Source organism: Pyricularia oryzae, chromosome 3 (assembly GCF_000002495.2).
Source record: "Pyricularia oryzae 70-15 chromosome 3, whole genome shotgun sequence".
NCBI lineage: Eukaryota > Fungi > Ascomycota > Sordariomycetes > Magnaporthales > Pyriculariaceae > Pyricularia > Pyricularia oryzae.
Genome location: NC_017849.1, coordinates 2129134 through 2152197, shown reverse-complemented (window position 1 = coordinate 2152197; position 23064 = coordinate 2129134). Strand labels below are relative to the sequence as shown.

Genomic DNA, 23064 nt, shown 5'->3' with positions numbered 1-23064 from the left:
TCACGTGTTTTCACAATGCCCACGCCACGCACTGACTGGCCAATCAAAATGATCTGCAGCTACCCCGCGGCCCGTTCGCAGGATGCAGGGATGGTGCTGCACGCGTCCGACTTGCAGTTGTCGCGGTGTTTGTTGAGGACTGAACTTCCATAGCTGCAGGTTTAGCTTACTCTCGATACAAACCTAACATAACTCTGCAGAAATCAATGGCATGAGTTCGCATATAACTTAACACCGTCACACATAGATGGACTTGATTTCATATTCCTTGCTTGGAGCTGAGTGAACATGTTTGTTCTCTGTTAAAGGCCCACCTAGATCCGTCTTGGATACTTTCTTGGTCAATATCTGCCGCAACTTTGCTCCTTGACGCTGCTAATGACAACAACTATGGCTACCATGGCTTCAACACCAGCCAAGACGAGTGGGGCGGGCTCCGAGTCTCATCAAAGCAGTGCAAAGCTGCTTGAAAGTCTTTCTACAGTGCTTCCAGAAGGACACAAATTTCGAGCGTATCACCTATCAACACCACCAACCCGAACCGAAGCCCTCTTCGCTCCACCCCCAGACACTCGGCCAGATAGAACGTATTGCGAAAATCACTTTCTCGCCATTTCGATCCTTGTTCCACCCAGTGCGTCAAGTGATGATTGCTCGAAACCTGCCGACAAGGAAGCAGCAGCAGACAGGGAAGTCCTGGTCCTGGCGCTGGAGATCCTCATCTACACTACTGCATACACAAGTACTTTTTTTGTGTCCAAGGCCGATTCGACCGGGTACTTGCATCTCCTGAACCTGCCAAAGGGAACACCATCCCCAATCCGCGAGGTCAGCTCGGCTTTCATTACATACCTAGTGCGCCAGCGCAGGCGAAAGGGGATACAGTCCATTGTGAGCTTATTCGCACGCGCACAAGGTCAATATCTTTTCCCAGGCAGTGTTGAGTACAAAGGGAAACATGTCTTGACCGATCGTGGTCTCGTCAAATGGTGGTGCAAGGTGCTCACGCCGCTCCTGGATGCCAATGACACCATGTTGGATTCTTGGAAGGCTGTCAAGGGCTACCTCCTCGTGCCGGGTCTGGACCAATACGAAACGCGGGCATTCATCCCCAAAACAGGATCTGGAAATGCAGTAAACCCGAATTGGGTGCTTGGTCACCCATTAGAAAAGATTTCACACTACACCTACGAGTACGACTGGGTTCCACCGCGATGCCTCATCGCACATTACCCTGACGATCCAAAATCTCGTTTCCGCGATGAGCTGGACCTCGAAGCGGATGACGGCAAGGGTCGCAACGGCCAGTGGAAAAGCGTGCACAGCCTCGATCAATTTTGGGAGCTGATGGCGTTCCGACAAGAGTGCTCTATGGGCGCACTCACGGGATTCATCTGGCTGGTCATGGACCCTCATGAACCAAACAAACGTCAAAGCGTCTCTACACCCTGTTCTCAACAAGAAAGCTCGGCAATGATCACGCCGGCAGCATCTTTCGATACTTCATCATTCCCAGCAGAGCCTTCCACGCCGCTGCGGAAAACGAACAATCAGACCCTAGCATTAAGAACGCCTCAGAAGAGCCCTCAAAAGCTTTTTGGGACTCCCAAGGTGCCGGGTGCCTCCTCAGCGACAAAGGAAAAAGCAAAGAAGAAGAAGAACAAGAAAAAGAAACTGACGGGGCCCATCATCGCACGTGAACCACGTATCAAAACCGCTCAGCGTAACTATCTCGCGGACCGGCCCGTCGCAACCCCTTATTACTACTGGCCACCCGAAGGCAGAGGAAGGCGTCTTGTACGAGAGGACGGCTACAAGAGCTCGCTTGAGCTTCTGCTCCGCCTAGATTTTGCCAATCTGGAGCTCGCTACGGGCAGCACCAGGCGGTGGATTAATGAGGTTGGTCTTGGGATGGCTTGGGGTCTTGACGTGGTGGGCACGCGGCCCCTGCCATTGTCGTCCTCAAACTCGGCGAGTCAACCTGCTGTCACCAACATCTCGGGTCTGATTAAGAGGAAGAGACCGCCAGCGGATACGGCCGACAAACCCACAGAGCAGGGGCCCAAGGTCAATTTTCTTGGGGCTGGCCTGGTCAGAAAAAAAGAACAAGGACAATGAACCACCAACGAGTGTTCTTGACATTCCCACCAGTCAACCTGAGATCAATGTGCTCGGAGCAGGTCTCATCCGGAAAAAGCCAAAGCCAGCATAACCGCGACGCTTCTGGATTGCGACTTGGCTATGTTAACAACGAGTATTGAGCACCTCCGGCTGACGTAAAAGCCCTGTTACGTTTCTTGTGTGCATATTCCCGAACAAAACCGGGGCATCACTTTTGTGGATGTTCTGATGAACCCTGCCTCTACATTGTCATTTTTGAGCTGGCAACTACCGAGTCACAATAGTAATATGCTGTATTACGAGCGTTAACGCCATGTAGAGAACAGAGTTGATGATTCAAGCTCAAGCTACCGTGGGTACCTCAGGTATGGTTGTGCCCCACAAGAGCTCCGGATGTAAAGACTACTTGAAAGCATTGTACCGCGTCTGACTAAGCCCAGCTAACACATTTGCAATAGGAACCTAGTATTGGACTGTACCTTATTTATGAGCAACAACGCACATGGTTGACCCAGCGGCTATTGATAGACGACCTGAGCTTTCAGAGTTTCACGTGACCTCCCTTATTCCAACCACACCAACCCCAAAGCCCAACCGAGTGCACATAAATAAAGTCACAGCGGGCAGGTCCGTGAACCAGACGGCTCACAAAACAATGAGCAAAAAGGCTTTGCCGAACAGCCTGCGCTTGCCCTGCGTGTGCCCGGAATCGAACCGGGAGCCCATCGAGTAGTTATCCTGAGGATGGCAACGATGGATTTTACCATTAAACCACACACGCTTGGAGGTGAAGGAGTTTTTTGTGCTCCGATGTGGGTCTCGCTAGGGTCCGGGGCTTAAGATGACGGAGACGGTCTTGTAGCTGCTTGACCCGCCCCGGAGGACCACCGTGGTGGAGTTTGAGCGTGGGGATTAGAGCTATGTGTATGTGCCGAGCCGATCATGTACACTCGATAGGTTTCAAACTATCATCCTTGTATCGAAACGGGCAGGGCAAGACTTGAAGATGGTAACTTCAGGATCTGCTCTAGATCCACAGTTGATGGTTGGTAAATCACACTTTATTCCCCGTGACGGAAACCAGAGTGAGAAAGAGAACGCGGCTCGTTGGTCAAGGTCCTTTCTTTGTTTCTTGTCCAACCCCTATTATCCGGGGTATTCCTCATTTGACGTTGGTGGCCATCCCGGGCTGGAAAGAGACTATCAAACTGCTCGACGTTCAGCATAAACAAATAATTGAAAGACGGTACTACACACCACCTCGTCGGCCGAGCTCAATATGCTCTGCGCAGGTTGCCGTTGACTTCCACGCGTCGAAGTGTACAAGGGCGGGACTGTTTGGGGACCAATCCATCGTGATCACCACCTGGACCCACATTCCAACATTCCCCTGGATTCCTGGAGTGGCTGTCTGTTATTAATCTCTTTTCATCAAAACGCATCAACTCTCTGACTTTTCTTTTATGCCTTTGCATACCGGCGGATATGACCTAGCTGTGGTCCAAAACCATGTTTTATTTATTCCCGACACCTCACAACCTCCCACGAGCACTCGATAAGCGACCATTTAGCTTCAACTTCCTATTTAGGATCATAGGCAGAGACTTCAATCTCGACATGCATCTCCGGGAACGCCAGCGTCGTGACCCCAACCACGGTCAGAAGCGGCCTGTGGTTTGGGAAGCGTTTCTTTAGGACGGCCGCGGTCTGCCCAAAGACCTCTTCCGTCATCTCGATCGTCAGGTACATGTTGACCTTGTAGACCTGCTCCAGCCCCTTGCCGCCGGCGTCTTTGAGGGCCACGTCCAGGTTGTCAAAGGCCTGGTCAAGCTCCTCCTCGTACTTTTCACTGATCTTGCCGGTCTGGGTGTCCCAGCCGCCTGAAAGTTGAAGAGACGTTAGTTTTTCTGTTGGTGCTTTCAAGTTCGGGCTGGGATATAGACTATAGTTCTGGCATGCTTCTTACCCTGTCCAGAAGTCTTGATTTCGTTTCCGAGACGAACTGACTGCGAATAGTTTGCGTCATCGCTGAGCTTTTGGCCGAAACCCGAGTAGGTGAAGAACTTGGGAGAAGACATGACGGATATATGGGATTTGAGAGTGTGCGCTGCGTTCGAGCTAGTGAGTGATAGCAGCAGGGTCTGATCTTGTTTTTCTAGATTTAGATAGTTGATCTGGTTTGCTTTTTCATGCGTCTACCACAATCACGAGGTTCAAGTCACTTGTTACACGATATATATACATGTATAAATATTCCTTATCCGGATATATCGCATCATACGCTTACCTAAGGTACTTGGCATGCGGGGACCGTAAGCCGCGATGTCCTGCAGACATTATTAATTTGGCTTCTCTGCCCTTCTACTCTGCTTGGCAGTGTCTCGAGAATTCCACTTTGCCCTTTTGTACAAGGGAAACAAGTGGTCGATCCGACGTGTTTGCTTATAAAGCATCCTGTGCAAAGGAAGCCGGTGGCAATCCTAAATCTTGGCTATCCGCTCCAAGAAGCTGATTTCGGCCGAGTTCTCGCTGCATTTCGGTGTTAACCGCGACCAGTGAATCCATCGCGCAAAATTGTGCACGAAGCCGCCAAGCGTAGGCAGCCAAATACATTCAAGCGGCGCCGATACCTCTCCACTGCCAAGTCTCTGTAGGATTCCAAAACAAAGTCAAAATGAAGCAAGCGGCTATGCTCGCAGTAGAGCAGGCCAGTTTTTAGAGACAAGGGGATACTACCGTAAATTATCCTCCACACTTAGGATCTCTACTGCCTAAGCAACCAGTCAATCAATGGACACTATATGCTAGTTCTAGAATATTCTAGTCTGTGAGTATCTAACAGTAAAAAAAAAAAAAAAAAAAAAAAGAAAAGCCGGAACACTTTTAATAAGCTCGTCACGACTCGACTCGGTTTCTAGTGAAAGTTCCCTCATATAGCCTCTTCCATGGGGTGCAAGCATAGCCTTATCGGAATTTGTTAGTTTGTCAAAAAGTTTTTAGCGCCGAAAAGGCAGATGGTCACCCAATCACCGCACATTGTGGCGAGGTGCGCAGAGGTTCCAGGATTGCAATTGTTGCTTGGCGAAAAGCCTGCCATTCTTGAGGAAATTACCAATGTTAGTGGCAGTGGCTGATTGACCACCGTTTGATTTTTCTATGCAGGAAAGAAAGGACAGAGAAAATTATATATATATATATATATATATATATAAAACAGCAATGAGAATATCAAAGTCGACATAAGCTACGAAGCGTACATCTGCGGTAACTGGTGGCATTTCTAAACCCCCATTTTTACATCACTCAAACGAGCTCTACATTGTCCAAAGACTCCTCATATATGGCGCTCAGTCACGAAGGCACATGTCAAGTTGATAGCGCCCTCCAATCATCACGCTCAGAAAGGCAAACCTGAGAGCCCGGAAGCCCAGAGAAAATAAAAAGAGCTAGAGAAGTTTACGACCTCGCAGTAAGACACATTTCAGATATTCTTTCCAATCCTCAAATCGTCAGATGCGATTTACAAGGTACAGGCCGAAATATCACCAACAAGTGTCAAGATCCGAACACGGCTGGATGAGAAGCATCGAGAGGCCTCAAAATCACCTCTGGGGCTGGGTATTGATAGGCTTTTAGCGAGGAGGCCGTCGCCTTGGCGGGAATAAAGCAGCGTCTTTGGGCCACCCAGGTCTTGAACAACAAGGCCGAGGAACGACATTAATATGCAAGCACTCTAAATATGGGCTCGGCAATCATGGCACATGGACCGAGATGCGAGGGAAACAAACGAGATCGTTTCGCGTCTGCAACAAGTCAAAGAAAGTTGGAAAACAAAAAAGTGCCGGCCTCGACGCGAAGTGCTTACACGAGAGTTCGCTACCAGTCGAGACGCCATCTTGTTGACGTAGTCGTGGGAGGTTGCCGTGGGATTGCTGAACCTGGGGGTTGAAATATATTGCATTGCAGCCCTGTCACGGGTATAATAGATTGCTCATTGGAGGCTCTTCTGCAATCGTCAGGGCATACCAAAAACTTCCGCCAATTGATTCCGCCAAGGGTCTAATGTCATCTTGTTAGCGTCACACTGACCCAAGCTCAACCAAAGAAAAAAGAGCAAAATCACGCAGCCACCCATTAATTTCAGAGTGACGAAAATCTTGATCAAGTGTTGGATACGAATAGGAAATGTCTGTCAAGCGAGCAGAAAAACCTATCGGTTGCCCAGAGATCCAAGCCACCGAGAACCGGAGCAAGCGCTGGGTTATCCGGCTTGTGAAGGCATATCCCCTAGCCGTGATGCCACCCAAGACTTGCCTTTCTCGGGGGTTCAGGTACCGAAGTTTCCTCTTTCAACAGAGTCCAGATGCGACCTCATGCACCCCAGCACCTGCACCCCGCAACAAATCGAACGGTATTGTCGACAGAATCGGAGAAATTCATGGCTGTTGGACATCTGGCATTGGCTGCATTGGCTGTCTTGGTTTCTTTTATTGACCTTCACGTGTCGCACACTGCCGAGCCGGAGCCGGGAGCGAGCTTTCCATCCACCAGACAAATCAACCTCGTGAACCATGGTAAGCTCAAGTTCGTTTGGGCCCTGTGCAGAGCTTTTGGACCTCCACCTGCAAGATAACTCCTTGCTTTGTGAGATGGTCTCGGTAGACACAACGGCTACTGCTGTGGTGCTCTCAGATGTCGGGCTTGTTGCCGCCGGCCAAGTCCTTGACTCGACAAAGTAGGCATGCCATCTGGCAACCGTTGGCCACAACACACTAATAGAATCTCACAGAACTTGGTACTACCAAGCCAATAGCTCAATGAAGTTGCAGCGTACCTCCCGTGGTTCCGAAGTGGTAGTGTTTGCTCCTCAGGGGGTGAAGAAAAAGGACTATAAATCCAGTCGTTATGCCCTGGTTGTCACATCGAGAGAAAGGTCTTTCGGCTCAGCCTGTAGCTCTCGGGACAATTTCTCACTCACCTGCCCCGGCCACTCAAGCCACGTTCAAGGATCTTGTATATTTCTTTCAAGATAAACCTCGAGGCTGAACACCAAAAAGCCATCATGAAATCCGCAGCCCTCCTAGCCGCGCTCGGCTCAGCCGGGACCGTATTGGCCCACGGCCACGTTGACTACATCATCGTCGAGGGCGTACAGTACCCAGGCTACGACGTAACCAAATACCCATGGCAGTCCCAGCAGCCAACCGTTGTCGGCTGGTCGGCCACCAACACCGACAACGGCTTCGTCGAGCCCAACAACTTTGGCTCACCAGACATCATCTGCCACCGCGGGGCACAGCCCGCAAAGGGCCACGCGCGGGTCAAGGCTGGCGACAGGATCCTGCTGCAGTGGGACACATGGCCAGAGTCGCACCACGGACCCGTCATCGACTACCTCGCGCGGTGCTCGGGCAACTGCGAGACGGTCGACAAGACCTCGCTCCGATTCTTCAAGATCGGGGCGGGCACCTACATCTCCGGGTCGCCGCCGGGATACTGGGCGTCCGACGAGCTGATCAAGAACGGCTTCTCGTGGGTGGTGCAGATCCCCGCCAGCATCGCGCCGGGCAACTACGTGCTGCGCCACGAGATCATCGCCCTGCACGGCGCCCCCAACGCCAACGGCGCCCAGGCCTACCCCCAGTGCTTCAACCTCGAGATCACGGGGTCCGGGTCGACGCAGCCGGCCGGAGTCGCGGGCACGAGCCTGTACACCGCAAACGACCCGGGCATCCTGTTCCAGCTGTACCAGGCGCCCATCAGCTACCGGGTTCCCGGACCGCCAATGATGGCCGGCGTGCCCACCACCGTCTCCCAGTTCAAGATGGTTGCGACGGCCACCAGCGCGCCTTTCACCCCCGGCGGCGGCAACCAGCCCAACCCTCCAAGCCCGCCTCCATCCCAGCCTCCTCCGCCGACCAACCCTCAACCGACAACCCCTCCAGGCAACGGAGGCGGCAACTGTGCCAGCTTGTATGGCCAGTGTGGCGGCAATGGCTGGGCCGGAGCAACATGCTGTACCTCTGGGAGCTGCAGGGCCACCAACGAGTGGTACTCGCAGTGTCTTCCTTGATTGGCTGTGTACTGGGCATAGGAAGTTGTGAATGCATTGGGACTTGGTCAAAGGGGTTTGAGGGCCTAATCGGATGTGAGGTCAAGCGAAACTGGGTAGTGTTTATTTTGTGCCGGTGGCTTACTTCGCAGGTGCCTACCTTCACAATCAATGCAGCTTACCTCTTTGAGCCGAACCCTCCTCTTTGGTGCATGTTATTTTTGGTTGCCAAGTCTTCAGGTCACAGTGGATGTGGTGGTTCGAGAGTCGAGACTCGGAGCCTGAAGTGGAGTTTTATTTCCCCCCTCACACCTTAGGACGCTGATCTCCGGGCTGTTGCCGTTTTTGTCAATGTCAGCATCGCTACGGTACAAGCGGGGTTGCAACCGTTGCAAGCTGTGGAGGGTAGGATCGATATCCCTGTCGATTGAGTTTTCCTTGGCAAGAATTTGACCAAGAAAGGCTTGAACCTTTGCTTGTTCCTTTCAAGTGTTTCCTGCGAACGGTAAATTCTGTCAACCGTAGGTCTTTTCGCTGCTTTGCCCTGAGCATAAACCTCTTCTCTGCCGAGCGAGAAAATACAACAAGCTAGCCTGATTTCGATCCCATATATACAGTAGTGTTGAGGGCCCGTCTATTGGTGCATGTACACTTGGCCTTGCTGTATTGCAGATGGTCGACCGAAGTGATTCAAAGGAAAGTACCATGCAGCATGTACAAGCAATTTCGATTAAGCCTTTTCCAAATTTGATTTTGTTCCCCTCATATTGTCATCTTTTCGGCCCCAAAACCACTTCAAATACCATCCAATGAAAAAGGCCAACTCCCCACAAGCACCATGCCGGTAAGCAGCTAGGCAGGGGCGTTTCTAGGCTTGAGCTTCTATGCTGTCACGGACTCTCCCGCCAGGGACAATCACGATGACCTATCGTGATACCCGAAAGAAATGCCTGGGGTTGTTTGCTTCCCTTTCCTGTACATACCTTGGGTTGATAGGGCGCCTTGATTGCAGGTAGGTAAGGTACCTATCTACCTAGGTAGCTAACTGCAGTAGGTACAGCCTCTCAATACCTACGTGGACTAGGTGTTTGACCCGAGCACTAACTTTCCCAATATACATGACCAGGGCTCATGCGCATATATCTACAACTTGTTATCAGGACTTCAACTGGATGATAAACCTTTTGGTCACCATGATGCACAGTACTTTCTACGAATCTAACAAGGCAGAAAAGACAACCAAATCTTATTAGTGGTGTTTATACATGCCATGCTGCCCGGGGGAGGCACAGCGGGATCAACATGCTCACCCTGCACGGGGTCTTGCGCCTACTCCAAGTATGGCAAGGCTGCGTGGCATTGGCGGCAAAGGTCGTGTACAACCCCCTGCTAGCCCTAGCCCGTATTTCATATCTCGTCAGTCTCGCCAGCCAGCCGTTCATGGTTACACCTTTATATTTCATCATCCCCCTTCAGCCCCCACGCTTGGAGGGTTGTGGGCGTCTCACCTAACAGATGGTGAACCATTGTTTATATGAGATCCGGCACTCCAACGCATCAGCGGATCTTTGATCATGGCACAACCACAGTTGCCCCCTTATCCTCACACGGCGGCCTCTCCAATGGCGTACAGTAACCTTCCCGAGGTTACTAGGCACGATGCGCCTCAAGCTTATACGAGTACACATGATGCGCCCGAGGTTGCGCCTGTTGGCAACCACTATTACAACAAAGGCTCTCCAGAGGCTGTTCCACAGACGTTTAGTCCCCAGATCGTCAAGCAGGACTATCCTGAAGCCTTTCATCAACAGCAACACGGTGCCACAAGTCCATACTCCACGTCGCCGGGACCACAACATTCAGTGTTGTACTACCCGCCGCCCTCGGCTCCAGAGCTGGGAACAGACCGCGAATTCCCGGCGGAGAAGCATGAGAAGGGCAACGTAGTAATCAAGAGGAGAACATGCATCATCCTAGCCATCGTCCTCGCCATAGTGGTCGTTGGCGCCATTGTTGGTGGTGCCGTGGGAGGGGTGATGGCCTCGCGCAAGAACGAGGCACAGTCAGGAGGGACGGGTACGGGTGGTGACAACAACGGTGGTGGTAATCTTGGAGGCGGCGGCAATAATGGCAACGGCGACAGCAATGGGGGCGGCGTCAGCGGGGGTGGTGGTAACAACACCATAGCACCGCCCAAAAACCCAAACGCAATTGTTATGGAGGAATCTGGCATCAGCGCGGTCAGCTACACGGTCGATGGGACCGACTACAAGATGCTGTTTTGGCAGCCCCAGAACAGCCCCGGCGAAATCAAATACTCGGCCTGGGACTCCAAAGGCCGTAACTGGGAGGTAATTGACCTCAAAAGCAGACTAAAGGGCTCTGCAAACATTGAAGCCACACCAGGGACGGCCATTGCGACTGCTGTACGGCCCGGTGATGCCCAAAACGGCGGCGGAAGCTTCACATTGTCCGTTGTATATAATGGCCCATCCGGGTCTGTCCATGAGTTGACAACGACGGACGTTAAGGGCACTAGCTGGGAAAAGATAACTTATACGATAAAAGCCGGACCTCGCACCCAGCTCGCCGCTCGATGGGACGTCTGCCCGAACAGCATGTGTACCGACACGCTGATTGTGGCGTACGAGAACGTGAACAAGCAGATCCGCCTTTATTATCCACATGTCGTGGAAATCAACAGCCAAAAACACCGTGACTTTGCTGCCGGCATTACGACTGGTAGTGGCATCGCACTGACGGCATTTGCATTCACAAACGCAAGCAACGAGGCCGCCAGCATGAAAGTGTATCACCAAGCCACCAACTTGTTGAGCGAGGCTACTCGTAAAATAGACTGGACCTATCAGATTTATAGTGAGTTCAGTTGCGTTGAATAACGACAATTATGCCTTCCCAAGGAAAAAACAAAAACGACAAAAATACAAAACAAAGGTTTGCTAACAAAATGCCGCTTTCCTCGAAAACAGCCCCGCAGATTCTTCCTAAACCTATTTCGCTCGACAAGCCACCGCTGACATACGCGACATCGTTCGAGAAACCCGGCATGGGGCTTATATATCTCGCCGTCGTCCAGAGGTACCCGGACAATGGCCGCCTCACCCTAACTTATTGGGATGACAAACAGTGGATACCTACAGATCCGAGGTCTACAAGAGCAGTCGCAGGTGTCAGCCTCGACTCTGGGACCTCTGCTGTCTCCCTGTCCATGGATATGAAGGTCTACGTCGTTCCCGATAATTGCGAGTCTATACAGATATTTGATATCGACAAGGAAGACCCTGGCCTATGGACTCATGCGGGCGATGTTAAACTCAAGTAGACTGGCTTGAAGGATGGAGTGCATATTTTGCGTAGTAATGCTTCCTTGTTCACTAAGCTTATGTAATTACTAAAATTGCTTCTATTGTCTTTATGTCATGGCATTTTCTCAGTACGTTTGTTTTCTTGAGTGACATATATCAGGACTGTGACATGTGCCTCGTGGGAATTTGAGTACGATCTTGCAGGATCAGTGTATTATGTTTCCAATACCCTTTGTAAGGAATATTTCTGGGATTTATAGTCATGTGCATTGAGAAACAGTATATGCAGTCCACGAAAAGCTCAATATGGATGAGTTTGGCGTTAGAAGAAAAGAAAAAGAAAAAAAAAGAAAAACTGCCATTGGACCCCTTATCATCTCAACATGGCCACAAGGACTGGTTCCCCTTGATGGCCAAAAAAAAGAAAAAACACACACAAGTCTGTAAAATGAGGCCGTAAACCCAAAACACAAAAGCTTGCACAGCCAACTGATCATAGACCCACCAGCTCAGAAAACCAAACAAAAAGAACTAGAATAGTCTAGAGCTTCGAATCATCCTTCAACCTCACAAGCCCCTCCTGCCAACAGCTGAGCACCAGCCTCCCAGTCTCCAGGCTCCAGAACCTCTGCTCGACGAGGACCCTGCCCTCGCCGGCCCAGCTGGTCCTGCGCTCCGAGATGAGCCACCCGTCGGCCCTGGCGCCCGCGTCGTGGAACAAGACGTTGTGGTGCATGCTGGCCTGGACGGCGATGGTGGGGGCGCGCACCGTATTGACCTGCTCCGCCGTCTCGATGGTCAGCGGCTCGCGCGCCCGCCGCGACAGCATCTCGGGGTGCGCCAGGTTCACCAGCGCGATCAGCCACTCGTCCGTCAGGAACGCCAGACTCGCCAGGTGCTCGGCGGGGCCGGCCGCCGCCGACAGGGGCGACGACCGCACGTACGACCGCAGCCGGAAGCTGTGCGGTGCGGCCGGCTGCTGCTGCTGCTGCTGCTGCTCCCCCTCGGGCCGGTCGAGCAGGTGCCGCCACTCAAAGGGGTCCTCGATGAAGCCCTCGGACGTCGAAGTCTTGAACCCCACCATGAAGAGCAGGCGGTCCGTGCTCGCCTCGGCCACGTCGTCGGGCCCCTTGCCGTCCATGTGCGGCGGCGGGACGGCGTGCTCGAGGTTCCTGAACGGCAGCGTGCCCCCGGCCGGGTCTTGGCGCTGCAGCCCCACGGTCGCGACGAATATGACCGCCCCGTCCTGCACGGTCCGCACGAGGCGCGTGGCAAAGCTGCGCCCGTCGGCGAGACGGTCCACGTGGTAGTAGATCTGGGACGTCGCCTTGCCCGGCTTTAGAAACACGGACTGCAGCGCGTGCACGGCAAACGTCGGCGCCGTGCTGAGCTGCGCGGCCCGCACCGCCTGCGCGATCAGGAAGCCGCCAAAGATGCCGCGGACGCCTTTGCCGGGGGTCCATGGCGGGCTGGGTGGGTGGGAGGTGGAAGATGTCAGTACAGTGAGTTGGTAAAAAAAAAAAAAAAAAATCACAAGGGAGTTGATTGAGGGTTACCTACATCTCGTTGGTAAACACGTTGAGGCCGACTTCCGGTGCCGGGACCACAGACACCAGAGGTTCGACCGGAGCTTGTTGTGACATGGCGACCGACTGCAGCTTCCCTTCTCTGCAATTATGATTGTTGTTTTTTAACAGCTCATTACCCTGTCCGGCAGTAAAAAGCAGTCGTCCAGCTTTGATCTGCTTCCAATTTGACTGTTGAAGGTTTGAAAATCGATTTGCGCAACACGGCAGTAGAAATCCAATGGATACCTACATAGATACGAGGTGGTTATAAGCGATTGGCGGAGCGAGTTCGTTTGCTTTTCGAGTAACATCGAACCTCGGCACAATTCAACCCGCATATGCTCATAATCGTCACCCGCACATCGGCAACTCTTGAGGCTTCATTCAAAAAGAAAAAAAAAAGAAAACCAGTTTGCACCTGATCAGCGCTGCTTCTGGTTGTTATTCTTTTGAGACACTGGCCGAATCTGACTCACTGAGGCTTTGGCGTCCATAGGTATGCTTTGCTTTAACAATATACCAGGGCTCAAACTAGCCTTGTTTGTCGTGGCTGAGCTTATCATTCACCCCCGTGCAACCTCGCACGACAAAAAAACACAGCACAACGCTCAAGTGATATTACAAATCTGTCGTCGTCTCAGCGACGAGATGAAAGCAAATCGAGTATGCCAAGCCAAATACTAGGCACATAAATGTTACAATCTATTATAACAAAAGAGCTTGGCTCCAATACACACACTCATACGAGCTTGAAAGGGGGGAATATCATACCGTCATAGAGAGAAAGGTAGCGCAGCCCGCTCATGATGCCACCCGTCCCGAGTAAACAAGGAAAAACACTGGTATCAAACAGAAGAGTGGAGAATAGTAACACACATATCAGAACTCGCCATCGCCACCGCCGCCCACTACGCCAGCCGTCCAGAGCCCTACGAGACCCCACCAGCTGACCTTCCAGCCCCTCCAGAGTCCCTCCATCCCTTGACCCTTGACAAACGTCGTCTCCACCAATTTGGGCGTCTTGCCCTTCTTAGAGGACGCCTTGGATTTGGGGGGCGGCGCTGCCATCGGGACGGGTCGGGTGCCCTCGTGGTACACGATGTGCCTCATAGTCCCCAGCACGCCATCGTACTTGCCGCATGGGATTATGCTCTCAAGTCCTGCCGAAGACGTGCCGATGATACCCTTTGCCTTTGTGGGCTCGATGGCCTGGATATACTCTGGGCTGCTGAGGACTGATGCCTGGCCCCTTCTCAGCACCGTCTCGAGGGGGAGTTTGACGAAAAGAGCGACTGTTGATGCGCAGAACTTGCTTAGGCTGAACGACGTGGGTGACACCTCACGGTCGATGCCGAAACGCGTGCGGAGCATCAATGGTGTTGATAGAGTAAGCACGGGGTGAACGAGGGAGTGGAGGATGGTGGGAATTATTAGGGGCGAGGGGCAGATGTATGAAGGGAGGCTGCGAAGCATGGAAATGGAGCGGCGCGGCTGGCGCGAAACTGAGGTGAGGATTAACCTGAACGCAAATACAACAGTAAGCGACCGCGCATGCCATGAATGGGCTATGGAGGTTTCGCAGACGTACCTAGTCCTAACCAAGTCCACCGGCGCTAGGATCAGCCCGGTAGCAACAGCTGCACCCGCAGCAACGAGGAAGGAGGCCCACGGGTACGGCGATGCGATGTCAATCAGCCTTTCAACATCGTCCCTAACGCCAAGATCCGGGACGTTGAACAGGGCACTCAGCAAACTCCGGGACCAGTTCTCCAGCAGCGACTGCAGCGCCGCATAGACAAAGGTTATGTTTGATGCTTTCCACACGCCCCACGTCCCTTCCTTTTGCCAAAGCTGTGACATGACCTCGAGGATCGAGTCCGGCTTTCGTATCATGAGCTGTGTGGTCCCCACCGTCGCAGAGAGTGAAGATGGTGTCCTCGAGGGTCCTTTTTGCGGTGAATCGAGGGGCGGCGTTGCCCGCTGGCGGTAAGGGCGTGGGGTTGGTGTGCTGGGCACATTAGACGTAAAGTACGAGGGCTCATCACCTTCGGAGTCGGAATCTGGAAGCTATACTTGGGGGAGTTCTGCATGTTAGAGGCACCGCCTCACCGCCTCATAATCATCCTTGTCACAAGGGAATAAAGACTGAACGCACCGGATCGTAGATGCTGGGCGCTCTCTTGAGCTTCGCGTCCTCGACTGGCGTCTGCGCGGGCGTCGCCGCCGAGCCATCCTGTACCTTGACTTGCAAAATGGTCTTGGACACCTCAAACGGCTGGGCCATCAACACAGACAGGTACTTCCATAGCGACTCGTCCAGGAGATCTTTGATTGTTTGCACGGCAGACGGTGAAGGTTCCGAGATGTACTCCTTGTAGTCGATGTCGGAGAATAAGGCGTGCGCCTTGGACGCGTACTTGGGCGCGCCCGCCACTGTCGCATTGCTGCCGCCGCCGCGAAAGGGATTAGGCCCGAGCCCAGAGACTGGGCCGTCGGACGGCTCACCGATCGACGGGGGGATGTAGTACGGCCTGTAAGGGTTGACTGTTCCTTCCCTGTGGCTGCTCATCGTGTCATTATTAACCCGACAGTAAGTCGGGGCACAAAGGAGACTTTGTTTTGTCAAGGTATCGTGACGATTCCTTCAACTTTTTTGGGATGGTGTTTTTGGGGGAAAGCGTTCGAAAATAACGGGCCGTTGTTTACCAGTTTGGGTGTTGATGACGAACAGCTACAGGCGGAGATAAGGGCGATAAGGCTTGAAATTTTCGGCCGGCGATGCACAATGACTAGGGATTTACAGCGCGACCGCTCCACTCTTGGAGATGCTGCAGCCAGTGATGTCAATGCGAATTATTTTCAACGCTTCAACCGACTAAGCTGCATTTCAACAGGACCCTAGCGACGAGCTCAATGTTCCGCGCCTTATTCAACAGTTAGACTCGTTAACCTGCAGCTGCATGGGCCCGGGGCTGTAAAAAAAAAAAAAAAAAACTGCCTCACATCCCCGACGTCCTGTTACCGACAGAAACCCGATCGGCCCTTAGACCACCAAGTCCCTGCATACCCGCCATGTCTGCATCCAACGTCTTCGCCAGCTCACTACGAGCTTGCAGAGTCGCCGCCAGGCAAACTGCAGCTCGTGTACCCGCTCCTCGCACCTCCGGCAGCTTCTTGGCGACTGCACGGCCCGCGCGAGTCTCCAGGCAGCCAACGACATTCAGCCTAGCAAAGAGATCTCTCTCTACGACAGCAACCAGGATGCATGGCCATGTAACTCCACCAAAGCCTGGTGAAGAGTATGCTCCAAGTTCCCGTGTATATCAATGACCATGCTGCACGGTCGTGGAAAGCTGACAAAGCCTTGCGCAGGCTCTACATTACCTTTATAGACAAGGATGACATGGAGCACAAGCTAGCAGTTTCCGCCGGCGATAATCTCCTCGACATTGCCCAAGCGCACGACCTTGAGATGGAGGGTAAGCCTTAAAGATGACGTTCTGGTAGCTACATCGACGGCAGATGGCGCTCAGATACTGACCGTGTCTTGTTACAAAAAAAAATCAGGAGCTTGCGGAGGCTCTTGTGCCTGCTCGACATGTCATGTCATAGTTCTGGATGACAAGTACTACGATGCGATGCCGGAACCTGAGGACGACGAGAACGACATGCTTGATTTGGCTTTTGGTCTTACCGAGACGAGCAGGTTGGGTTGCCAGGTTACCATGACCAAGGCGCTGGACGGAATGAAGGTCAAGTTGCCATCGATGACGAGGAATCTTCAGGCGAGCGATTTCAAATAGAGGAGAGAAAAAGGGAAAGAAATTTAATGAGATGTGAACCGAGGTTCACATATGTATACCATGATACCAGGATTTGGGATCTCTTCGGCATTCAGAGCTGTAATTATAGACCATCGCATTGCAAGTGTACACGCTTGCGGACGAGCTTTGTACCATATAAACACATCCCATCTTCAATGACCTGTACAAATCACAAAAGCAGCAGACTGTGACGCCAAACATTTGCTTATTAGCTTGATAAACCCCCAAAAAGTCCACAGGCTCCTTGTACAAATTCAAATAGCTCAGGCCTCCTCGAGCGGGGCCTTGTTCAATCCACCGCCGCCACCGGCAATCAGGTCCAAGAAGCCCTTTTTGCTCATCTCTGCGACCTTTTGCTCCCTCTTGCCCATGCCGATGACGCCCTCGCTCCTGACCGCCCGCTCCGCGTCGGCGGCCTTGACCTGCGCGGCCCTGATCGCGTTGAACAGCTTGATGACACCCCTCTGCGCCGTCTTGCGCAGCCTCTTCTCGCCCGCCTGCATCTCGGCCGTCTGGCCCTCCTGGGACACGAGGACGTCCTTGACGCGGCCCTTCTCCAGCGCCGCGCGCCTCTGCTCGGCCATCTTGCGGTGCGCCTTGGCCTCGAGCGCCGTGTCGACCGCCAGCCGGGCCGCCTCGTGCGCCGCGGCGCTGCGGGACAGCACCGGGTCGGCCCGGCGCGACGTGCTCAGCTTCGTGGACAGGATCTTGGACATGGAGGTCGCAAAGGCGGTCGGGTCGTTGCGCTTTGATTGCTTCCTCTGCCGCTGGCCGTCGATTGCGTCGTCGTCGTCGTCGTCGGAGCTGTCGTCGTCTTCGTCTTCATCATCATCATCGGAGCTGTCTTGTGCCTCCTTTTTGCTCTTTTCCTTTTGCTTCGTCTTTGTTGGTTTTGCCGTCGGTTTCCTCCTTGTTTGCCTTGAAGTCGACGCCTCGTCGTCTGAAGAATCGTCCGCTCCCGAGGACTGTCCATCGTCCGCCGCGAGGTTGTGTATGTCCTCCTCGTCCGAGTCGAGTAGGTTCACGGGCGCAAACGATTGACCGTCGGCGCCGCCATCGTCTCCATCCTCCGAGTCGCTGTGAAACTCGCGGCCCTTTCTGGGCTTCTTGCGCGGCCTGCCTTTGAATTGCCTGTTTGCCTCGTCTCTTGACCTCTTTTTTGCTATGTAACCACCCGCCATTTTGATTGGTCTTGGGGAGATGGTTTAAAAATCGTTGGGTTGAGTGTGGTCTGAGAATGGCTGATGTTGCTGGGGAATCGTCGACATGCAAACGAGGGGGCCGACGTTAGCAGTAAAGCCCGGCGATCCAGGAATTTTTTGGCGGTGAAGAATGGCAGAGCGATAAGCTCGCCGGCTGCATATTGCGGGGCTACTCTCCCTACCCTGCACGTTCAGGAAGTTGGCAATCGAGTAATTACCTGCTCGTCCCTTTTGCTCTTTATTTCTGTAACTATTTTTTGTCCGTCGACTACTGCGCAAAATTTAATTTTCTTTTAACATAATGTTTAATTGGTATAAAAGCATTATTTAATCAATTGCTGGACCCAATCATGCTGGTCCTGTCTGATTTCGGCCACAGTATACCCAATCACATACTTCCACTCGTCATACTGAACTACCCTAATCAATCGTTGGTTGACCTGCCCAGAACAAAAGTGCAGTCAGGATCTCCAACATCTTGCCAACCTACCAGACTTCTCAAAAGCAAGTATGCTTGGCAAGGAAGCATGGAAACAGATGAAAAGACTGTTGATGTTTTTTTTGGTGGCGGCACAGTACAAGGAGATCACCTAGGCACTCATATTTTCTCATCAAGCCGTCCATTTCTCCATAGCTACCATTTTCTGGGCGATTGTCTTCATGAATGTATCACAACCTGGTCCGTAAAAAGTTGAAATTCCATCGGGGGCCCATTCAAGACACAAACTTCTTGAAAGCCTTGCTGTCCAACAACTCGCCCTCGACCAGCCTTCCAGTCTCCTTGATGTCACCGTCCACCTGCTCAAAGCGGACGAGCGTGGGGACGCTGTTGATGCTCCACTTGGTCCTGTAGACGTTGTCGGGCTTCCTCCACCTGCAAGAAACGCAATTACGCACGTAGGGTATCCAGCGTCAACAAACCGCGTCAAGGTACATAGGGAGCCTTTTTTTTTTTTTTTTTTTAATGGAGGGGCGTGGGTGAGTGTGGGGAGAGAACCTACTCTGGCACCTGTCCGACCTCAACGAGCTTCAATTCGGGCTTGTCATCGCCTGCAAACTCCGCCTCGAGGACCGGCATGGCGGCTCGCACGTCGGGACACCACGACTGGCCCGTCTCCGGAAGGTTGGAGGCGACAAAGACGACAAAGACCTTGCCGCTGTCGGGGATGGTGAGCTGGCCGGCGGTGGCTGGCAGTTTAAATCCTTTGGCGATGGGCATAGTGGCGGTTTGTTCTTGGTGGGGGAGGTATTTGACTTGGTTGTAGTGATGTACTGATCTGATCCGATCTCGATCTTGATCTTGATCTGGGTTTCTTGGTATCTGCCTTCAAGGTCGGCTTTTTCGTCTTATTTGCACAAAGGACTCAAAGTTTCTCACAACAAACCTTTTGTTTTCTCTGGCTACAAAGCCGATTAATCAGATTGGGTTGCGGGCCGGGCCGGTGGGTCTTGAGCTGCGATTATGAGTCTCAACTATGTGGTACCGACTTTTGTTTACTTGATTGCGCCATCTTTGTCTTTCTTTGTTGATCAAATCTGGGGACATCGACCGACGACGCCGTCTACCGGGATTAGATGACCGGCAGTAATTGCATTCGGTACATTCAACCTTCCATACAACGGTATCATTATTAATCTTCCTCGTTTTTTTCTGTTCTCAAGGCATCGGGCCAACAAGCGTCACTACTGAGGCTCTGTGCGCATAGTCTTTTGTGAATTTCTGGATTCCACCCACTGGAGGAAAGTCAGTATGCACGCTCAGTAGTTTGCTAACCTCGGTCTGGTCCATCTAGAGAGCCTGGATCTAGCTCAAGAACAAAAATTGACAAAGTCGCGTTACCAATTTATACTACGTCAAAATAACGAGCTCATTGCCAGTGCCATCATCTAGGTTGAAGAAAAACATTGGTCGACATACCAGAAGCCCAAAGATGAACATTAGTACTCAATGTTTTCGTGGTTCTCTGAAAATGCCGAAGAAATTCATGCATTCATCCATCGTATCATAGCTATTTAATGGTGTCATGCTCTCACCTTTCATCCAAGTGTCGGCTACATGACGTAACCCCTCACTACAGGCGGCACGCGACAAAGAGTTAAGTACATGGAACTCCTCACAGACGAACGTCGGGGCTACCTTGGACTTTTTGGCCAATTTTCCCCCAAGTTAATTGCTCCGCATCTTGACACGATACCACAATTCAAACCACTTCCTACCGCCTGATGTTGAGGGCTTTTTCATCATCGGCCCAGATGTCAATCTCATGGTGCGATGAAAGCAAGCTATTGCACCGCACCTCCACACACAGCTCGACTAACCTACACACAAGCTCACCTGAACTTACTCACTGAGCCACCCTGCCCTGAGCTCATGGGTTTTCTTGACTTGACTTGAGCTCTTTTATCGTCTCTTCTTCGATCAAAACAATGGCAGATGACTGGCAGGACCATGCGCTTTCGACGCGCCACATGCACAACCGCAACTCGCGGCGCGACTCCAAGGACAAGAAGAAGACGGCCGTTTTTGACGTCCGCAAGACCTTTGGCGACTACGAGGTGAAATGCACCGCATATGACAGGGTCCTGAAGAGCTCCATCGGGTCCCAAGACCAGGACGACCTGGACGAGCCGCAGCTGGAGTTGCTTCGCCTGACCGACGACGGGCAGGGCATCCTGGGCCAGCTCAAGCTGCCGGGCGCTGTTGTCGCCACCGTCGTGCTCGCCGCCAGCAGGAAGCGGCTGCAGATCATCACGGACCGGCTCTCGGGCGACGTGGCGGGGGATCAAGAGGACGATGAGGACGAGGATGGCAACAGTGACGACCACGATGAAGAAGATGATGATGACGATGACGCTTCGCTGGATCGATTCGACACCTTTGAGAAGAACTCGTTCCGTTCGCCCAAGTTCTGGCTGGCGTGGAATGGTGTGGTAGACTCCAAGGCGAGGGAGAATGCACCTCCGTCCTCGCCGGTCGTGACGAGGAAATCATCGAATGCGTTTTCGTTCAAGTCGAGCGCGTACCAGGAGGGCCTCGGCTACGTCGTCTTTACGACCAACGACTGCCGCAGGTTCAAGGGCACTCTGAGCTGCAGGGAGCTCGGTTGGAAGGACGTCAGTCTGAACGGGTTCAAAAGCACCGGCAGAAGCGAAAACGATAGGCCAGTCGCCTGGGCGGGCAAGGACGTGGATGGTGATGCCGGGGCCAGGGGTAAAGGCGGGGTGCAGATGCCCGGTCCCGAGGGTCGGGTCGATCCAACAACCAGGCGCGTGATATTTGACTGAATTTGAGAGACTCGCTGCATAGGATATATCCTGCATGATTGACATGTCGAACCTGCACTGCAAGCGGTTCGGACGGATATGTGTGTTGGTTCTATGGAGGTAGGTATTATGTAGCCAGTTTTCGGGGCCGTTGACGCCACATGGCGGTTGATAGTCTAGGGTTTTGCTCTGGTCTACCCAACATTCTGTAGCCCGCCGCGCTGAATACAAGGTTAAAAGAAGATGAAAATGAATTTAACAGTGGGCCAACCCTCGGGACCGATGTGGCAGTTGGAGTATTTTAAGCCAAGATCCAACCAAGACCCAGAACCACCCCTGAAGTTCAGCTACTGTTTGCCCCAACTCTGTTGACCACACATCGCATGTTTGAGGAAACTTGACTTGTTTCTGAATCTCCGACTAATACATACGACCATACCCACTGGAACATACGGGATCCCGTCCGCTCTCCCCTAGTCAAACCAGTGAGGGCCGAACTAGTACTCAGGTGGGTGACCACTGGGGAATCCTCGGTGTTGTATGTTTTTTTTTTGGTAATTTTTTTTCTCTTTTGTGGTGGACCCCCTGCTATTTTTGTTATGGATTCTTGGTCCGCTGCTCATTATGCCCATTTATTTTGGCGTCATTTCATTTGACTCGTCGTTCGACTCCGATATGCGTCTGCCTGCCGCGCACTAGGAGGGAAGCGGCGCAGCGGACGGGGTAGAGTCAATGCTTTAGACGCCAAGGCTGATGGGAGTTGAAGTGCATACATCAGTAACAGTCCAAGAATGAGCTGCAGCAAGAGCTGGAGCTGAATATATCCGAGAGGATTCTCAAAACGGCGTGGATGACCTCATGGGTGTGGTGCATATGCACGGCGTAGAACGCAGATATGTTGATCGTCACAATATCAGAATCAGTTGTTTCCTTTTTTTCGTTTGTGGCTGTCTTGCAAGCAGAGTCGAGTGGAAAGAGAACTTATAAAAGGAGAGCTCATCCCCTCAATCATACCGTTTCTTGTTTATCAGCACAAGCAACACGATCTACACGAGCAAGCACAGAGCTCAAAACTTCAAAAAGACCTGCCAACGAGCCAGATACAGCAGCAAACATGCAATTCATCCTGACTCTCGCCACGCTCCTCGCTGCGGCCTCTGCTTCTCCAGTGGCAGCTCCTGCGGCAGCTCCTGTTTGTAAGTTGACAGGCAGCTAGACTCTTGGATGTGTCTTTTTGGGATTTTTAGTCTGGCAGTTACTGATTTATCTTGTTATCTGCACCGGGCAGACGCGAGGGCCGCTGCTGCTCCCTGCAAGAACCTCGACAAGTACCTCGAGTGCGCCGCCCAGGGCTGTCACCCCTCGATCCCGGCTGGGGTGTGCGCTGCCCCGGCCACGTGTGCAATTATTTGGTGTACTTGAGAGAGGAGAAATATCAAAACCAAAGGGAGAATTAGTGGAGGGAGATATTTGAAATGAAGGGTGGTTCAAGATTGTGTTGTCTCTCGTTGTGGCCTTTGTATGAGGTCATCCTGTCGTTATCTCGGATCGAATATAAGCAAAACATGTGCACATGACGCCTCTTTTCCATTGCGTGATTGATGGAAGTGTTTTGAGTCTTCTACTTGATCCGAATTTTGCCAGAGAAGCTCGATATCAAGTGATCGAGATCAAGCGGTAGAAACACAGCAGGTATAGTCAGTCAGT

General features: G+C 52.4%; 11 protein-coding genes and 2 non-coding genes across 13 annotated transcripts; 7 read left to right on the top strand and 6 right to left on the bottom strand.

Annotated features, from left to right (window-relative positions):
- The first annotated feature begins 167 nt into the window (after positions 1-167).
- On the top strand, positions 168-4016 carry MGG_05969 (uncharacterized protein). The gene is made up of 2 exons (XM_003711762.1): positions 168-2486; positions 2580-4016. Exon 1 carries the CDS (start codon positions 379-381, stop codon positions 2116-2118), a length of 1740 nt encoding a protein of 579 aa, XP_003711810.1. The 5' UTR covers positions 168-378; the 3' UTR covers positions 2119-2486; positions 2580-4016.
- On the bottom strand, positions 2542-4337 carry MGG_05968 (endoribonuclease L-PSP). Its single transcript, XM_003711761.1, has 2 exons — positions 4088-4337; positions 2542-4001 (listed from the first exon to the last, which is right to left on the bottom strand). Exons 1-2 carry the CDS (start codon positions 4197-4199, stop codon positions 3703-3705), a joined length of 411 nt encoding a protein of 136 aa, XP_003711809.1. The 5' UTR covers positions 4200-4337; the 3' UTR covers positions 2542-3702.
- Positions 2816-2902, bottom strand: MGG_20136. The gene has a single exon. It is a non-coding gene; the product is annotated as a tRNA-Gly (tRNA).
- Positions 4338-7022: 2685 nt separating the features above from the next.
- MGG_13241 (endoglucanase IV) lies at positions 7023-8194 on the top strand (the record flags this gene model as incomplete). The annotated part of the gene is made up of 1 exon (XM_003711760.1): positions 7023-8194. Exon 1 carries the CDS (start codon positions 7184-7186, stop codon positions 8192-8194), a length of 1011 nt encoding a protein of 336 aa, XP_003711808.1. The 5' UTR covers positions 7023-7183.
- Positions 8195-8855: 661 nt separating this feature from the next.
- On the top strand, positions 8856-11619 carry MGG_05967 (uncharacterized protein). Its single transcript, XM_003711759.1, has 3 exons — positions 8856-9223; positions 9300-11050; positions 11164-11619. Exons 2-3 carry the CDS (start codon positions 9748-9750, stop codon positions 11514-11516), a joined length of 1656 nt encoding a protein of 551 aa, XP_003711807.1. The 5' UTR covers positions 8856-9223; positions 9300-9747; the 3' UTR covers positions 11517-11619.
- Positions 11620-11695: 76 nt separating this feature from the next.
- On the bottom strand, positions 11696-13278 carry MGG_16726 (uncharacterized protein). Its single transcript, XM_003711758.1, has 2 exons — positions 13060-13278; positions 11696-12968 (listed from the first exon to the last, which is right to left on the bottom strand). Exons 1-2 carry the CDS (start codon positions 13140-13142, stop codon positions 12041-12043), a joined length of 1011 nt encoding a protein of 336 aa, XP_003711806.1. The 5' UTR covers positions 13143-13278; the 3' UTR covers positions 11696-12040.
- MGG_16725 (uncharacterized protein) lies at positions 13204-15782 on the bottom strand. Its single transcript, XM_003711757.1, has 3 exons — positions 15223-15782; positions 14656-15134; positions 13204-14586 (listed from the first exon to the last, which is right to left on the bottom strand). The coding sequence occupies exons 1-3, from the start codon at positions 15634-15636 to the stop codon at positions 13947-13949; spliced, it is 1533 nt and encodes a 510-aa protein (XP_003711805.1). The 5' UTR covers positions 15637-15782; the 3' UTR covers positions 13204-13946.
- A 75-nt stretch (positions 15783-15857) lies between these two features.
- MGG_05964 (2Fe-2S iron-sulfur cluster binding domain-containing protein) lies at positions 15858-17088 on the top strand. Its single transcript, XM_003711756.1, has 3 exons — positions 15858-16366; positions 16440-16546; positions 16635-17088. Exons 1-3 carry the CDS (start codon positions 16140-16142, stop codon positions 16868-16870), a joined length of 570 nt encoding a protein of 189 aa, XP_003711804.1. The 5' UTR covers positions 15858-16139; the 3' UTR covers positions 16871-17088.
- On the bottom strand, positions 16866-18353 carry MGG_05963 (uncharacterized protein). Its single transcript, XM_003711755.1, has one exon. The coding sequence runs from the start codon at positions 18070-18072 to the stop codon at positions 17155-17157; it is 918 nt and encodes a 305-aa protein (XP_003711803.1). The 5' UTR covers positions 18073-18353; the 3' UTR covers positions 16866-17154.
- A 30-nt stretch (positions 18354-18383) lies between these two features.
- On the bottom strand, positions 18384-19507 carry MGG_05962 (uncharacterized protein). The gene is made up of 2 exons (XM_003711754.1): positions 19095-19507; positions 18384-18967 (listed from the first exon to the last, which is right to left on the bottom strand). Exons 1-2 carry the CDS (start codon positions 19310-19312, stop codon positions 18808-18810), a joined length of 378 nt encoding a protein of 125 aa, XP_003711802.1. The 5' UTR covers positions 19313-19507; the 3' UTR covers positions 18384-18807.
- A 117-nt stretch (positions 19508-19624) lies between these two features.
- MGG_05961 (uncharacterized protein) lies at positions 19625-21671 on the top strand. Its single transcript, XM_003711753.1, has one exon. The coding sequence runs from the start codon at positions 20521-20523 to the stop codon at positions 21376-21378; it is 858 nt and encodes a 285-aa protein (XP_003711801.1). The 5' UTR covers positions 19625-20520; the 3' UTR covers positions 21379-21671.
- Positions 21672-21786: 115 nt separating this feature from the next.
- MGG_20336 lies at positions 21787-21902 on the top strand. Its single transcript, XR_001729791.1, has one exon. It is a non-coding gene; the product is annotated as a 5S ribosomal RNA (ribosomal RNA).
- A 41-nt stretch (positions 21903-21943) lies between these two features.
- Positions 21944-22931, top strand: MGG_16724 (uncharacterized protein). Its single transcript, XM_003711752.1, has 2 exons — positions 21944-22553; positions 22646-22931. Exons 1-2 carry the CDS (start codon positions 22253-22255, stop codon positions 22777-22779), a joined length of 435 nt encoding a protein of 144 aa, XP_003711800.1. The 5' UTR covers positions 21944-22252; the 3' UTR covers positions 22780-22931.
- The last annotated feature ends 133 nt before the right edge of the window (positions 22932-23064 follow it).

What these genes read in the sequence shown, in the direction of transcription:
- MGG_05968 (XM_003711761.1), bottom strand. Translation starts at nt 4,199, where the DNA reads ATGTCTTCTCCCAAGTTCTTCACCTACTCGGGTTTCGGCCAAAAGCTC. An exon ending in AATCAAGACTTCTGGACAGG is followed by an intron (nt 4,002 to 4,087) that starts GTAAGAAGCATG and finishes TTCAACTTTCAG; the next exon opens with GCGGCTGGGACACCCAGACC.
- MGG_05962 (XM_003711754.1), bottom strand. Translation starts at nt 19,312, where the DNA reads ATGCCCATCGCCAAAGGATTTAAACTGCCAGCCACCGCCGGCCAGCTC. An exon ending in GAGGTCGGACAGGTGCCAGA is followed by an intron (nt 18,968 to 19,094) that starts GTAGGTTCTCTC and finishes CGTTTCTTGCAG; the next exon opens with GTGGAGGAAGCCCGACAACG.
- MGG_05964 (XM_003711756.1), top strand. Translation starts at nt 16,140, where the DNA reads ATGTCTGCATCCAACGTCTTCGCCAGCTCACTACGAGCTTGCAGAGTC. An exon ending in CCACCAAAGCCTGGTGAAGA is followed by an intron (nt 16,367 to 16,439) that starts GTATGCTCCAAG and finishes AGCCTTGCGCAG; the next exon opens with GCTCTACATTACCTTTATAG. An exon ending in GCACGACCTTGAGATGGAGG is followed by an intron (nt 16,547 to 16,634) that starts GTAAGCCTTAAA and finishes AAAAAAAATCAG; the next exon opens with GAGCTTGCGGAGGCTCTTGT.
- MGG_16724 (XM_003711752.1), top strand. Translation starts at nt 22,253, where the DNA reads ATGTTGATCGTCACAATATCAGAATCAGTTGTTTCCTTTTTTTCGTTT. An exon ending in TCCTGCGGCAGCTCCTGTTT is followed by an intron (nt 22,554 to 22,645) that starts GTAAGTTGACAG and finishes TGCACCGGGCAG; the next exon opens with ACGCGAGGGCCGCTGCTGCT.
- MGG_05961 (XM_003711753.1), top strand. Translation starts at nt 20,521, where the DNA reads ATGGCAGATGACTGGCAGGACCATGCGCTTTCGACGCGCCACATGCAC.
- MGG_05963 (XM_003711755.1), bottom strand. Translation starts at nt 18,072, where the DNA reads ATGGCGGGTGGTTACATAGCAAAAAAGAGGTCAAGAGACGAGGCAAAC.
- MGG_16725 (XM_003711757.1), bottom strand. Translation starts at nt 15,636, where the DNA reads ATGAGCAGCCACAGGGAAGGAACAGTCAACCCTTACAGGCCGTACTAC. An exon ending in CGCCCAGCATCTACGATCCG is followed by an intron (nt 15,135 to 15,222) that starts GTGCGTTCAGTC and finishes CCCCAAGTATAG; the next exon opens with CTTCCAGATTCCGACTCCGA. An exon ending in GTGGACTTGGTTAGGACTAG is followed by an intron (nt 14,587 to 14,655) that starts GTACGTCTGCGA and finishes ATTTGCGTTCAG; the next exon opens with GTTAATCCTCACCTCAGTTT.
- MGG_05969 (XM_003711762.1), top strand. Translation starts at nt 379, where the DNA reads ATGACAACAACTATGGCTACCATGGCTTCAACACCAGCCAAGACGAGT.
- MGG_16726 (XM_003711758.1), bottom strand. Translation starts at nt 13,142, where the DNA reads ATGTCACAACAAGCTCCGGTCGAACCTCTGGTGTCTGTGGTCCCGGCA. An exon ending in AACGTGTTTACCAACGAGAT is followed by an intron (nt 12,969 to 13,059) that starts GTAGGTAACCCT and finishes CCACCCACCCAG; the next exon opens with CCCGCCATGGACCCCCGGCA.
- MGG_05967 (XM_003711759.1), top strand. Translation starts at nt 9,748, where the DNA reads ATGGCACAACCACAGTTGCCCCCTTATCCTCACACGGCGGCCTCTCCA. An exon ending in CTGGACCTATCAGATTTATA is followed by an intron (nt 11,051 to 11,163) that starts GTGAGTTCAGTT and finishes CCTCGAAAACAG; the next exon opens with CCCCGCAGATTCTTCCTAAA.